At 42.2% G+C, this 14454-nt stretch overlaps 1 protein-coding gene across 4 annotated transcripts in view; it reads right to left on the reverse strand.

Moving 5' to 3' along the window:
- Positions 1-14454, reverse strand: part of caprin2 (caprin family member 2) — a 119592-nt gene that overhangs the window by 73056 nt on the left and 32082 nt on the right. For 3 of the 4 annotated variants that reach the window (XM_070900666.1, XM_070900665.1, XM_070900663.1), the window contains exons 14-16: positions 7834-7968; positions 5718-5901; positions 5207-5395 (exon numbers count right to left, since the gene is read on the reverse strand). In XM_070900666.1, the coding sequence (XP_070756767.1) occupies positions 5207-5395; positions 5718-5901; positions 7834-7968 (508 nt within the window). The remainder of the gene's footprint in view (positions 1-5206; positions 5396-5717; positions 5902-7833; positions 7969-14454) is intronic. The other variant, XM_070900664.1, reaches the window with a different exon arrangement.

Genomic DNA, 14454 nt, shown 5'->3' on the forward strand with positions numbered 1-14454 from the left:
CTACCAGAGAGTTGTTGATTCCAGTTCATTGGATATATTCAAGAGGGAGTTAGATATGGCCCTTGCAGCTAAAGGGATCAAGGGGTATGGAGAGAAAGCAGGAACAGGGTACTGAAGGAATGATCAGCCATGATCTTATTGAATGGTGGTGCAGGCTCGAAGGGGCGGATGGCCTACTCCTGCACCCATTTTCTATGTTTCTATCACCGGTGGTCAGTCATTAATGGACCCACATTAGCAGCCATCCCATTTGTAAACATGGTCATGTCCTGGATATCACTGCTGTTCTTTAGATCTCCTAGTCAGCAGGATCTTTTTTTTTTAAAAAGGCAAACAATAGAGTCCTGCCCTTAGTTTTATATTATCTCACTTCCTTTTTTGACCAAGTGTGTTAGACCTCTTGCCTTTTAAGGCTACGTACAAGTATTTTAGCAAACAACCTTCAGAGTCATAGAAATTTACTAGCACGGAAGGAGGCCATTTTGGCCAGTTGTGTCCACGCCGGCCAACAGAGCTAACCAGCCCAATCCCACTTTCCACTTCCTAGTCCATAGCCTTATAGCTTACAGCATTTCAAATGCACATGCAAGTACTTAAAAAAAAAAAAAGAGGGTTTCTGCCTCTACCACACTATTGGTCATAAGTCTCTCCTCTCTCCCACCCCCTCCCCACTCTTTATCCTACCCTATATGCCTCTAGACATCCAAGGGGTCTTGATTTGGAGTCCCATTTTTTTTTTTTTAAATATAAAGGGAACATACTTGCTCTGAACCCTCAATCTCCTCCTTGAATGCATCCCACTGTTCAACGATTTACCTTCAAGTAGCTGTTTTCAGTCCACTTTGGTTTTCCTTCAGTTAAGAACTTTTATTCCTGGTCTCTGTCCTTTTCCATAACTACCCTAAATCTAAATGAATGATGATCACTAGCATTAAAATGTTCTCCCAGATACCCCTTCCACCTTTTGAATATCTGCTACTGTTCAACTGTTCAACTGTTTTTGCCCAGTCAATTTCTGCCTCATCTTTACCAAGTCATCCTTGCCTAAATTTAGAACCAGAGTTTGTGACTACTCTTCCCCCTCACACCAAATATAATTTTTTTTTTTAAATATGGTCACCGTTAGCTAGGTGTTGCCTTAGTTAGATTTTTGACAATTCAAGCCAATTACACATCACTAAATACAGCCCATTAGGTCTGGGTTGTTTCTGGTTTATCAGAAAGGTTAATTCAAAAATGAGGTATAACCAAGTTTATTGACCATCTATGCCACATTTTAGGATATGGCTGGACAATCAAACCTGTCTGGTCAAAACTGGTTACTGTAGTTAGTCTTTAACATTCACAAATGCATCCCTGAAACACAATATAGGAGGAGTAAGCTACAACCCCCTCAAGCTTGCTCCAGCATCTTTGACCTCAACTCCACTTTCCCACCTGATCTCCATATTCCTTGATTCCACGAGTCCAAAAATCTATTGATCTCAGCCTTGAGCATACTCAACAGCCCACTGGGGTAGAAAATTCCAAAGATTCACAACCCTTTGAAGAGATTTATCTTCAGTCTTAATGGCCAACCCCTTATCCTCAGATTATGCTCCCTAGTTGTAGACTCTGCAGCCAAGCGAAACAGCCTCTACCCAGTCAAACTCAAAAAAGTTTCAATGAGATCACTTCTCATTTCTACTAAACTCCAGAGAGCATAGGCCATACTACACAATCTTGCCTCAGGACAACCCCTTCATCCCAGGACTCAATCTAGTGAACCTTTGTTGCACTTACCTCCAAGGCAAGTACATCTTTCCTTAGGTATGGAGAACAAAATTGTACACCATACTCCAGGTGTGGTCCCAAAGCCCTATATGATTGCAGCAAGACTTTTATTCTTGTACTCTAACCCCCTCAAAAGGCCAACATACTATTTGCCTTCCCAGATGCTTGCTGTACCTGCATGTTAACTTTGTTTTGTGACACCCAAATCTCAACATTTAGTAGTTTCTCACCATTTAAAAAGCCTATTTTTCTATTCTTCCTACCAAAGTGGATAACCTCACACTTCCCACATTATATTCCATCTGCCACCACCTTGCTCACTCACTGAACCAGTCTATATCCCTTTGCAGACTGTCCTCCTCACAGCTTACTTTCCCACCTCACTTTGTAAACCAAAGAGAACTGAAATTAAATTCAGAATTGCAGTGTTGAAATCAAAAGTTGTAATTGAGCATTTCACCAGGCAAGTCAGATCCATCTTCATTGTGGTTGTAGATTGGATGTGAATTTGTAAAAAGCAGCTTGATCTACACCAAAAAGCACTGATTCTAAAGAACTCTACAATTAACATGCACTGCAATCAGAGCTCAGTACCCAGAGAAGTTGAAACATTTAAGAAATAGACAAGTCTAAAAAAAAAGGGATGCAAACCTTCTGAAAGGACAAGGTCATACTGTTGCCACTTTGTCCAATTGCAATGTATTAATATACGTAGCAGCATTTAATACATTAAACACAGCCAGCACCAAGTTAGGAGTACACAATCTTAACAGACCAGCACCCACCAGGTGCATTTCAGTCCCAACCTTCAGGGAAGCAACACCATCAGTCCCATTAAAGTGGCCATGAACAGGGTGGCTGAAGTCTGCCTCTTATTCCCATCACAGGCAGGCCAAGCACTTGGGCCTGCTGATGCCATTTTCACATTGCTGATCTGTATGGACCTTCAACTCCAAGGAAGATTTGCAACTAGTGAAAGTAAATGGCAACTCTACATTGGACCATGTGGCGATAAGTTCCCCCACTATTAGTGTTGCTGCAGGTCTCAATCCCATGGTACAAAATGCAGGATAATTAACAATTTCAATAATTCATGTTAATGCCAATATTTGAAGCTAGATTCTTGCACATCTATCATCTTCATATTAGTGTGGGGTTTTGTACTTCACATTACAATTTGGGATGGAGACCTGTTGCACCATGTACTTCAACCACGTATTTCCACAGCAACCATTGCTCATGTTCTTTCAATCGGAACACATTCCAAAATTTGAATCCCTCTTGCTTGAGCCTTCAGATGTGCAGGGTTGTCACATCAGCACACAAACCGAACACCCAACTTGGTATCACATCCCATTTCTCCCAGCTGCTTAAACATAGGTGAAATAGTACATAGATGCTCAAATTCTGTAGATGGTCGGGTGCCAGTTGAACCAAGTTTCACAACCAGTTTCTATTCCCAAGTGCAGGCCAGCAAATGTGTGTGCAACCCAATTTTGTACACCATTTGATTGAGTCAGCAAGTAGCCCATTCCATATTCATCTGAGAACAGAAGAGCTAAGGATAAAAAAAAAATTGGACTCATGCACATTATAATTCAGCACCCTACAAAGTTACAAAGTGGCATGTGTACATTAGGAGTTACATATTATAGAATTTACAGCACAAACAGGCCATTCAGCCCAACTGGTCTATGCTCTACACGAGCCTCTTCCAAGCCCATAAGTATATATTTCTATTCCTTTCTCATGCTTATTTAACTTCCCCTAAATGCATCTGCACTATTCACACCAACCACCCCTTGTAGTTGTGTTCCACATTCTTACCACTGGGTAAAAACATTTCTCCTGAATTGCCTATTGGATTTTAGTGATTATCTTATACTTATGGCCTGTAATTTTGGTCTCCCCATAAGTGGAAACATCTCTACATGTATTCTACCAAACCTTCATATTTCGAGAACTCTTGTGTCACCCCTCAGCCTTCTTTTTACTAGAGTCAATATATAATGCCTACCTTATTTCCTTCATCCTTTCCCCATACACCAGTCATGTCCAGCCTTTGGCCATCTGCCTGGATGTTGTCATGCCACTACCATCTAACGAGTGCTCAAGTACTGCAGGTAGCAACAGTCCCAGTTATCATAACATTTTAGCCAATGGAGTAAACATATCCCACCTTGAATCAGACAGTTTGCAACCTTGGCATCATTTGACCCCAAAATGAGCTTTTGACCACATAGCCTCAGCATAACTAATACTGCCTATTCCCACCTACATAACATCCCCCAACTCTACCCTTGCCTCAGCTCATCTGCTGCTGAAGCCCTCATCCAGGCCTTAGTTACCTCTAGACTTGACTATTCCAGTGCACTGCTGGCTGGCCTCCCACATTCTACCCCACGTAAATTTGATCATCCAAAACTTGGCTGCCCGTATCCTAATTTGTAACAAGTCCTGCTCACCCATCACCCCTGTGCTCGCTGACCTACATTGGCTTCTGGTTAAGCAATGCCTCGATTTCAAAATTCTCATCTTTATTTTCAAATCCCTCCATAGCCTTGCCCCTCCCCATCTCCATAATCTCAGCCTCAGGCATCCCCTTCTGCCCTAGAGCATCCTGGATTATAAAAATCACTCAACCACTGGTGGCTGTGCCTGCTGTTACCTAGGCCCCAAGTTCTGAAACTTCCTGCCTAAACCTATCCACCTTCAAACATACCTTTGACAAAGCTTTTGGTCACCTGTGCTAATTTCTACCTATGTGGCACAGTGTCAAATTTTCTCATCTCAATACTCCTGTGAAGCATCTTGGGATGTTTCACTATGTTAAAGGCACTATATAAATACAAGTCATTGTGGAATTGCACCCAACTGAACCAGTGCATCTCACTTATCAGAATGTCTTTGTAACATTATACTATACTCAATGTTGTGCTGAAGCAACAAGCATAGAGTGTTACAAGCCAAATATAATATAAAATTGTTCAGGGTTGACCACAACCTGCATTCTCCAAAGCAAACATTGCAATCGCCACCAAGAATTACAAGACAGGCATTTGAGAATGAGACAAGCAACAATTTGATAAATGACTAGATAATCAGTACTATTTTTGAAGAATAAATATTGGGCAGGACACCAGGAGAATTCACCTACTGCTCTTGAAATAGCAACATAGGATCTTTTACATCCACTTGAGGGGACAGACAGGGCTTCAAGTTAACATCTCACATCCAAAAAAATGGCACCTCCAACAGTGCAGTGCTCCCTCAGTACTGCACTGGAGTGTCAGCCTGAATTATGTGATCAAAGTCTCTTTAGTGGGGCTTGAACCCACAATCTGACCAACGAGTGCTACCAACTGACAACTGTCCCAGTTTTCATGAGTCTATATAAAAGCCACACCTTGTAATAAGAGATTCTATACTGTACCTATTTGTACACCCTTGTATCCATTGTTAGAACTACGGTACGCATTAGCAATTCCTCTGCCACCTCGTGCAGATCCCCGTACAGCACCTCTGCTCCCAAAATAGGCTTGGTTTGGTCTTTGTAAAGTATTATTTTGCTGACTATGGGGTAGAAAAACTGGGGTCCCATTGGCAACAGATGTAGTTTCTTCTGTTGAAACAAAGTTAAGGTAAATTTAAACAGTATACAAGTACAAAATCTTTATAGCTCGAAATTACAAAGCATCACCAGGCATCTCTGAATATGCACAATCTTGATCTAGTTTCAGGGGGCAAGAAATAATGTAACTGGAGTATTAAATAGCATACCTCCCTACAGGTTAATAAGAAAAATGGACTCATTTCTAGCCATTAATCCATGGAACATCAGTTATTACTTGAGTTAGACCCTAAAGGATCTTTCATACAAGCTTTAAAGTACACTTCAGGTGGCAATACATCAATATCCCCAACATATCTACAATTTTAAATACCTGTTACAGAATCTTGTGTCAGTGCATTTTGCTCCACAATATGCGAAGACTGGAGAGATATGGGCTGAGGTGGAGTCTGTGTACTAGCTGTAATCAAACTTTGATTGTAGACAGAGGAATATGGAGCATCAGATTTCACTTCCTGCTCACTTCGTGGAGGCAGAGGTGCATTCGCATTGAACACCTGAAAAGCAATGATGCACATTCCATTCATTTCACTATCATTGTATTTTGCACTTCTCTCGTCTCAAACATGGATTTGTTTTACTCTTGATGGCCCAGTCACATTTTGGTAACAAGAGCTCCAATGAATGCTTTCCCATTCCCACAGTAGAGTCCTGTCTATAGCAGGGACTACAGGTGTGTCTAGAAAATCACACTGATCTGTGATTTAAGTGAAGGGCCCTAGGAGGACACCATACCCTTCTGCATCCCTGGAAGTTTGTGTAATTTGATGCCATTAAGCCATGGGCAAGGTACACATTCCACCAACATCTATGCCTTTCCATGCAATCTTTCAACAAACATCCCTTTTGACATTAATTTTAAACTAGAGGTAGAGATTGCAACTGCCTAAATCACTCCACTTTTTAATAAATTCAGAATTTGGCCACAATTAGTTTAGTACTTTCCATTGGTCAGTACTTTCAAATATTCAAGATTGAATCACTGACATTTATATGTTCAAGTCACTGACAAATGGACAAGGCTTCAGTACATGGCAGTGAATTGCCATTGAAGTCTCTGGCTTACACTTTCTGTAAGTCAATGGCAGCAAGCTTTGAAACCATGAGAGATCAAAAATCAAAAAGCCAATATTTATTCCTCAAACATAAGTTTCTAGTCAGCACACTGCTGTTTGTGGGAGCTTGCTAGGCACAAATTGGCTGCAGCATTTCTCATTACAACAGTGACTACACACCAAAAGTACTTCATTGAAAGTGCTTTACAACTAGACATCCCGTGGCTGTGAAAGGTGCTATATAAATGCAAGTCTATTTTTAAATAGGTATCTCAAGTACAGGTGCAAATCTTGTGAACAGATGGTGTATCATTAAATGGTAAGAAAAATAAATTTGGCAGAGTTGGACTATTTTTAACCTACAGAAAGGGGATACAGATACAGCCAATCACTGGCAGGCAGCTCAAAGGGCTTTAAGTGTTTTAATCCTGCGCAGCTCAAAGACCACACTAAGATTGCATATTATTTTTAAACAGTTAACTTTAGAGAAATTACATTGCTGAATTGGAGAGTTCAAAGCAAAAGAATGAATGGTTTAAGAAGTTAAAGACACCAAGTAAAAGCATTTTCAAGTTGGGTCTGAAAAGAGATGAAAGTCAGTCATAAATACAGGTTACAAACAGACTAAACTCAACTTCAGATCATACAGAAATAGCAATCTGGAGAATAAATGTGGTCATTTTTCCTCCCCACAAAAGAACAAGTCAGTAAATGCATCTGTTTCTCTCCCCCTCCCCATAAAATAAATTCAGGGGAATAAACTAAAGTTCTGCTTGAAGATTAAAAGAATATTGAACAATGCTCCCCCTACTGCCGAGGACATAGAAGTGCCATTTGACCAGATACCAACCCTACTTTATTAAACTACTTTGCCTCATTATCTCTAACTCAAAAAAACCTTAAAACCAGTTTTCCTCCAGCTCATGCAGTATTCGCTTATACCGCAATTGAAGACTCAATGTTTAATTACAATGAATTCAAAAAAATTGTCAAAGGCCACCAGGAGGTTGACTACCATCAGGTCAGCAAGCAGTTTTAGAAACCTACTTGTGTAACTCCAAGAGAAACAAGGTGCAAAACAAAAATAGCACTTGGTCCATTGGAAGGTGCAAGCATTGTAGATGTGCTTTCCACACTGGCAAGCTAGCAGGCAGTGCTAACTCAACCAGACAGGGCATCTCCTGAACAGTCACCCTAAACTGCTGTCACTTTAAAAATACTCCCTCCAGCAAACTCATTTATTTCAATTGGTACCTCGAGTGAAACAGACAAGCAAAAATGGTATTGGGCAATACGTGCCAAAATGTCTATGCAAGGACAGCAAGAAAAAGGACAGCAATTTGTCCAAGTTAAAACTAGTTCTCAGCCACTCACAGTCTGCACAGCCGGAAAGGGTGTGGTCTTCATGCTAATTGGAGAATTGCTTACTGAAGTCTGGAGTACCCGTCCTTGGGAGGCTGGAGTTATTGCTGTGCTTGAGGCAGTCTGGTCGTTCGGCAGAGCAGTCACCTGGTAGAATTGACAGTTAAAATAAAATAAGTCACTTGACAAACAAATGGAGCAATACATTGGTTTCAAATCCAGCCACTTAAGCACAACTGCCAGAAGTCAGCATTTTCAATAGGACAAGTCATCAGTCAACAGTGTTGGAAACAAGTCCTTTGCTGACTGCAGGACAACCAGCCAGCAGATTGAATGCTGAGCCAGGTTTAAAAAAAATTACTGCACAGATCAGGGGTGGGAGACATTCAGACAAGTGCAGAAGTATTTCATGGGAGATGAGAGTCAGTGAAACTTCAAGATTTCTGGAGCTATCTGCATCATGGCTTGAACAAAAAAACTCTTGCCCAAGAAAGACAGGTACCATGAAAGCTTCTTGATCAGTCACAGCAAATTCAGGCAAACAGAAAAAAAAAAAGACAGCAGTGGGATGGGAAGGGATGCTGGATTCCAGAGGGGCTTAGGCTTGCTACTTTAGACAACATTCAGCAATTGCTCTGTGCACAGGTAGTCAAGCACCAACCACAATATGGTCAGAACCAGAACTCAACTTGCAAGACATAGGCACAAAGGTTCATGGCAATAAAACTGTTACCTCTGGTGAAAAGATCACAAATCCATAACCTCCCCCCACCTCTTTCCTCCTCCCAAATCTCACAAACACTTTTCTGCCACCTTTACATCAAATGCACATGAAACACTATTCCAGAACAGATATATTTGCTCTGTTCAAAGAGGGTCACTGTATAAATAAAGGCATCCCATCACTATAGAAATGCACAACTGTCTTGTCAATTTGAAGAAACTGGAGACTCCAACACAACAGCTATTTCATTCTTGCAGTAGAAGCATTTGGCCCTAGGTGCACTGCAAAGTGTCCTTTGGATTCAGATGGCTGTACCACCAACATTTAGAGCACAGGACATCTCAATTGTGATGCCTTCAGAAGTCAGTGAACTGGAATTCACACCACCACCACTTAATTGGGATAAAGATCCTAGTGCAAGGACAACAGCATGAGACAGTTAAGCAAGCCACCCTCCATCCAAGTTCAAGATCTAGGGGATGAGACTCTTTACTGGCTGCAAAGGTCCGATGTGAATCAACAGGACTATCCAAGCCTACACTTTTTAAAAAAGTTCAGACCCAGAACAGAAAACCGCCCATAATTTAGCAGCAATGTCATTCAGGAGTCACAAAACTGCTCAAGTGTTGTCCAAACACAAGTCTTTTGAAGTTCAGGGCAGAGGAGTTTAGCTCTGCATCTTACCAAGCAGTACCTCAACCTGGAAATATACTGTCAGTGGTACCAAAAAATGGAAATGTTCCACAGCAGAGCATCCCTCCACACCAAACCTCTCCCCAAAAAAGGGGTATAAACTAATTTAGTACAATGGCAAGGACATGGAAGACCAAATCAAATCAAGATTCACAAGAATTGGAGTGAGGTCATCCAAAACACAGCCATGTGTAAGCCCAGTTGTTGCAATCTGATGTGATCCAACTTAAACTGAACTGTCCATGTGAAAGTTACAGGGTTGCATGTTGGCAAGGTGAAAGGAATTCCATCAAGTTGTTCAACTATCTTGCTCATGGAAATAGAGTGGATGTAACTCTTGGCAATAGGAAATCCCTTAAGCATAAGGACTGAAGAGCTCACATGAAATCAGTACATGTGCCACAATTATAACCCACCATTCATGGGCATAATGTGCACAAGGCATGCTAGTTATACTTCATGTCCGACAAGGGAGAAATCCACATTAGCTCCTCCCAGATAATCTTCAGCTCCAAATTGATCATGAATAGCTCAAGAATTAGAACTTCAAAATGATGTGTAGGTTCTCTCCAAATGCTAGTTATTTTCTTTATTTCCTCCTGTAGCTTAGCAACCAACTTCTTCCCACTTAATTTAGGCAAAGTTCCAATAGGAAACTATAATGTACTTCTTCCAGAGTGCCCATCATCATAGGCAGTCCCTCAAACGAGGATGACTTGCTTCCACAAGTTCACAGATAAAAGACCCGATGTTCCAGTCCTGAACTCCAACTGAAGGGGTGGAAGATGCCTGTGCATTCATTTTTTTTTAACATGTAGGGAGCATTGCACACCAGCAACCACAGGCCACAGAGCTAGGCCTTTATCCAGTGGCATGGGTTAACCAGGACAACTGGAGATCTGCTCTGCTGCACAAACCTAGTGCGCACACATCAGTGTGGGGGCTGGCCAGTGTTGCCCCTGGACCCTCATTTGTCATACCTCCGCCATGATCTCCCACCGCTCCTCTGCCCTGACCTTCCCACTCCTCTGTACTTGGACCCTGCTGATGCTCTTGCCCACACTCCAAAAACAGCAACCAGGGTTTTGATGACACCCAGTTGCCCATCTCAAAATTGTCACATACTTGGAGCAGCCTGCACTGGAGGGTGACATGGTATGCTGCTCCAGCTCTTATCTCCGGACCTGCAGAGCGGTTCTCTTGCAGGTCAGAGGCCATGATCCACACGTTCAGAGAACGTGACCCACGTGACAAGATTTGGGTGTTAAAGCTCATGCATGCTGCCAAAATGGGCTGGATATCTAATACATCACATGCAAGTTAATCATGCAAAACTGAGGCCCATGTGACTCAAGCACCTGCCTTTCACCTATACACTTTCCATTCTGGGATGACCAAATATTTCCTGAACTATTGCAAGTTGTCACCCCAGTAAACAAAGATCTTGCAAAACAGAAGAAAAGTCCTTTCTACTTTCCAACACGTTTCACCTGATCAGTTGCAGTCAGACATTTCCATGGCCATAATATTTATGATAGATCTCAATTTTGGGGTTGAGGGCACAATTTTCAAATGATACTGTTGTAGAGAGTAGAAATATATATAGACTTAGGCATTAGGCACCTGCTGGATATTTAAAACTCACATAAGCTTAAATGGACACACACACAAAATGGCTGCCCAGGCATTATGGGAAATCAGGTAGTCAAACTGAACTGTTGAACGTTCACTGACCGAGCAATAACCCTGTGAGGCCCACTGTAGGAATGCCTGGGAAGACAGAGATAAGAAGGAAACCATCTCCTGTGAACAAGGCCATGAAACCAATTATTTCAGGAAGAAAGATAAGAGGGAAACCATTTGCTGTAAACAAGGCTATATACCAATTATTTCTCCCAGATGAAAGAACTAGGGAGAGAACCTATAAAGCCATCGATCAGCCCAAGCTGACAATAACCGAACATATGGTTCCCTGGATAGTAGGAGAATTCTATTGGGTTAAAGAACCTATATGTAATCTATAATCGTTCTGATTGGCTTGTGTCCAGCCGTGATGGGCTGTGTAACTGTAGTAAACTGTTTTGTAACTGTTGTGAAACATATAAAGGTACATGTAACTCTTTGTTCTGTGAAGAGAAACCTGGATACGGTCCTGAGTTTTTCCTTCCCGCTGAGCGTAATAAAAGCTGCTTCAGCATTGGAACCGACCCTGAGTGTTGAGTGATTCTTCTAAGAAAACACTAACGCTAACAGATACCAAGATCTGAGTTTGTGTAAGAACTGTAGAAGATACTCATCTGCTTCAGGCAGATTGGGCTCAAGACTGGTAAATGTGTTATGCATATGGGCAGGGCAAATGCTCAACATTCATACACCCTCCAGGGAAAGGCATTAATGATGGTGGAGATAAGGATTTGGGCATTCTAGTGCATACATCCTTAAGGGTACATGAGCAATGCCATGCAGCAACAGCTAGAGCAAATAGGGTGTTGGGGTGTAACTACAGGACAATTGAGTACATGATGAGGCATACTGGTTTGTCCTTGAACAAGACCTTCGTCAGGCCACACTTGAAACAGTTTTTGTTTCCCCACATGGTGGGTGATCAAGGCTTTGGAAAGGTGCAGAAGAGGGCCACTGGACTAATTCCAAGTCTAAAGCATCTTAGTTATCAAGATAGGCAGAAAGAGTTGAGACTACCTTAGAGCAGCATAGACTTTTTTTTGGGTGGGGAGGGGGATCTGATTGAGGTTTAAAAGATAAGGGTATAGACAGTGTTCCAACTGACAGGTTAGACAGGACCAGGGGTCACAAATTTAAGTTGTATAGGGCTAGATCTAGGACAGACATCAGGATGTGATTCTTTCCCCAGAGAATAGACGACCTCTGGAACAAGCTGCTGTTTCATGTGGTGAATGCAGACTCACTGAATTCCTTCAAGCGAAAGCTGGATTTGTTTCTGACTGCAGGAGAGATCACCACTAATAGAAGGCAGGTACTGCAGGGAATTCTAGGTCAGAGTGATCTAGAATCAGAGATAGGTCAGAGGAATTTCCAAAAAAACATTTCCCCAAATTGGTCTGGTTTTTTTTTGCCTCTCCGATCACCACATAGTTTCAGATGGGTAGAGTGTACAAGTTGTGATACACAATGTATTGCAATTGTGTGGGACAGGTTTGCTGGACAAGATGGTCTTTACCCATCAGTCATCAGTGAAATTGGTTATCAGCTCAATTCTTTCCTTAACTAGATTTGCAATTAGTTCCATCAGCCAACCATTGAGATTTAAAATGGGATCTGCTACATACAAGATGCTAATTCACTCGCTTGAACATAGTTTGTTACTCTCTCTAAATGAAGCATGGCATGTATGTGGATTTCATTTACATCTCTGCAGTGCTTCCTACAACAGATGCTGGGCTCCCATCAGTTACAGATCTTGATGCCTAAAGTCACTGTCGCTGCAATGTTTAAGATGTGGCTTTTTTTATTTTTGGGCAGGGGAAGAAAAAGGGGAAAGAGTAAAAATAAGTGAGCATGCCAAATGTGGCATTCATAAGCAAATATGCAAGTAAATACATCCGATCACATTGTATTTGCAATCCAGCATTACCTCAAGTTCTTATATTTCAACCTTGGAGACCTGGTCATGAGAAAATTCATACCTCAGATGCATCTATAATCAATTAATCTCCATTGTACCACGATGCATTACTGTTGCTAAATTTAATCCACATTTAAAATCAAACTACCATTCCTTGCAACATTTAAAACAGTTTGGGGGCCTTTAAATTCCAGCTGGTTATGCAGGTGCAAACATTGTCCATTGAGCCTGTCCATTCCAGACATGGTGCAACATTGAGCAGTGTCAGATTATGGCCACAAGGTGTGGTTAGTGTACAGAGGTCCCCATCACAGAATCCAGTCTTCAGCCAATTCGATTCACTCCACATGATAAAGAAATGGCTGAGTGCACCAGATACAGAAAAGCCTACAGGTCCTGACAACATCCCAACTGTCATAGAAACATAGAAAATAGTTGCAGGAGTAGGCCATTCCGCCCTTCGAGCCTGCACCGCCATTCAATATCATGGCTGATGATTCACCTCAATACCCCTTTCCTTCTTTCTCTCCATACCCCTGGATCCCTTTAGCCATAAGGGCCATATCTAACTCCCTCTGGAATATATCCAATGAACTGGCATCAACAACTCTGCGGAAGGGAATTCCACAGGTTAACGACTGAGTGAAGTTTCTCCTCATCTCAGCCCTAAATGGCCTACCCCTTATCCCAAGACTGTCCCCTGGTTCTGGACTTCCCCAACATTAGGAACATCCTTCCTGCATCTAACTTGTCCAGTCCGGTCAGAATTTTATATGTTTCTATGAGACCCCTCATCCTTCTAAACTCCAGTGAATACAGGCCCAGTTGGTCCAGCCATCCCTGGAATCAGTCTGGTGAACCTTCGCTGCACTCCCTCAATAGCAAGAACAGCCTTCCTCAGATTAGGAGACCAAAACTGAACACTATTCCAGGTGTGGCTTCACCAAGGCCCTGTACAACTGCAGTAAGACCTCCTTGCTCCTATACTCAAAACCCCTAGCTATGAAGGCCAACATGCCATTTGCCTTCACTACCTGCTATATGGAAGCAGCAGATGATCGAGGAGAGAGACACGCTGAGGATTCTCCAGAAAAACCAGAGAGAGAGAGATTGTGTGTGTGTGTGAGAGAGAGAGGTGGATTGAGTGAGTGAGGGGGAGGTGTGTGTGTGTGTGTGTGTGGAAAAGAGGCAGAGTGTGAGAGAGAGAGAGAGAGAGAGAGAGAGAGAGAGAGAGAGAGAGAGAGAGAGAGAGAGAGAGAGAGAGAGAAAATGAGAATGAGAATGAGAGAGAGACGGGAGGGGAGGAGTGTGATCTTATTGAATGGCAGAACAGGCTCAAGGGGTTAGATGGCCTACTCCTGTTCCTAATTCTTATGTTCTTATACCTGCATGCCAACTTTCAATGACTGATACCAGGTCTTGTTGCACCTCCCCTTTTCCTAATCTGCCACCATTCAGATAATATTCTGCCTTTGTTTTACCTCACATTTATCCACATACTGCATCTGCCACTCACCTAACCGGTCCAAGTCACCCTGCAACCTCTTAGCATCCTCCTCACAGCTCACACTGCCACCCAGCTTAGTGTTATCTGCAAACTTGGATATTACAC

Source organism: Pristiophorus japonicus, chromosome 15, assembly GCF_044704955.1.
Source record: "Pristiophorus japonicus isolate sPriJap1 chromosome 15, sPriJap1.hap1, whole genome shotgun sequence".
NCBI lineage: Eukaryota > Metazoa > Chordata > Chondrichthyes > Pristiophoridae > Pristiophorus > Pristiophorus japonicus.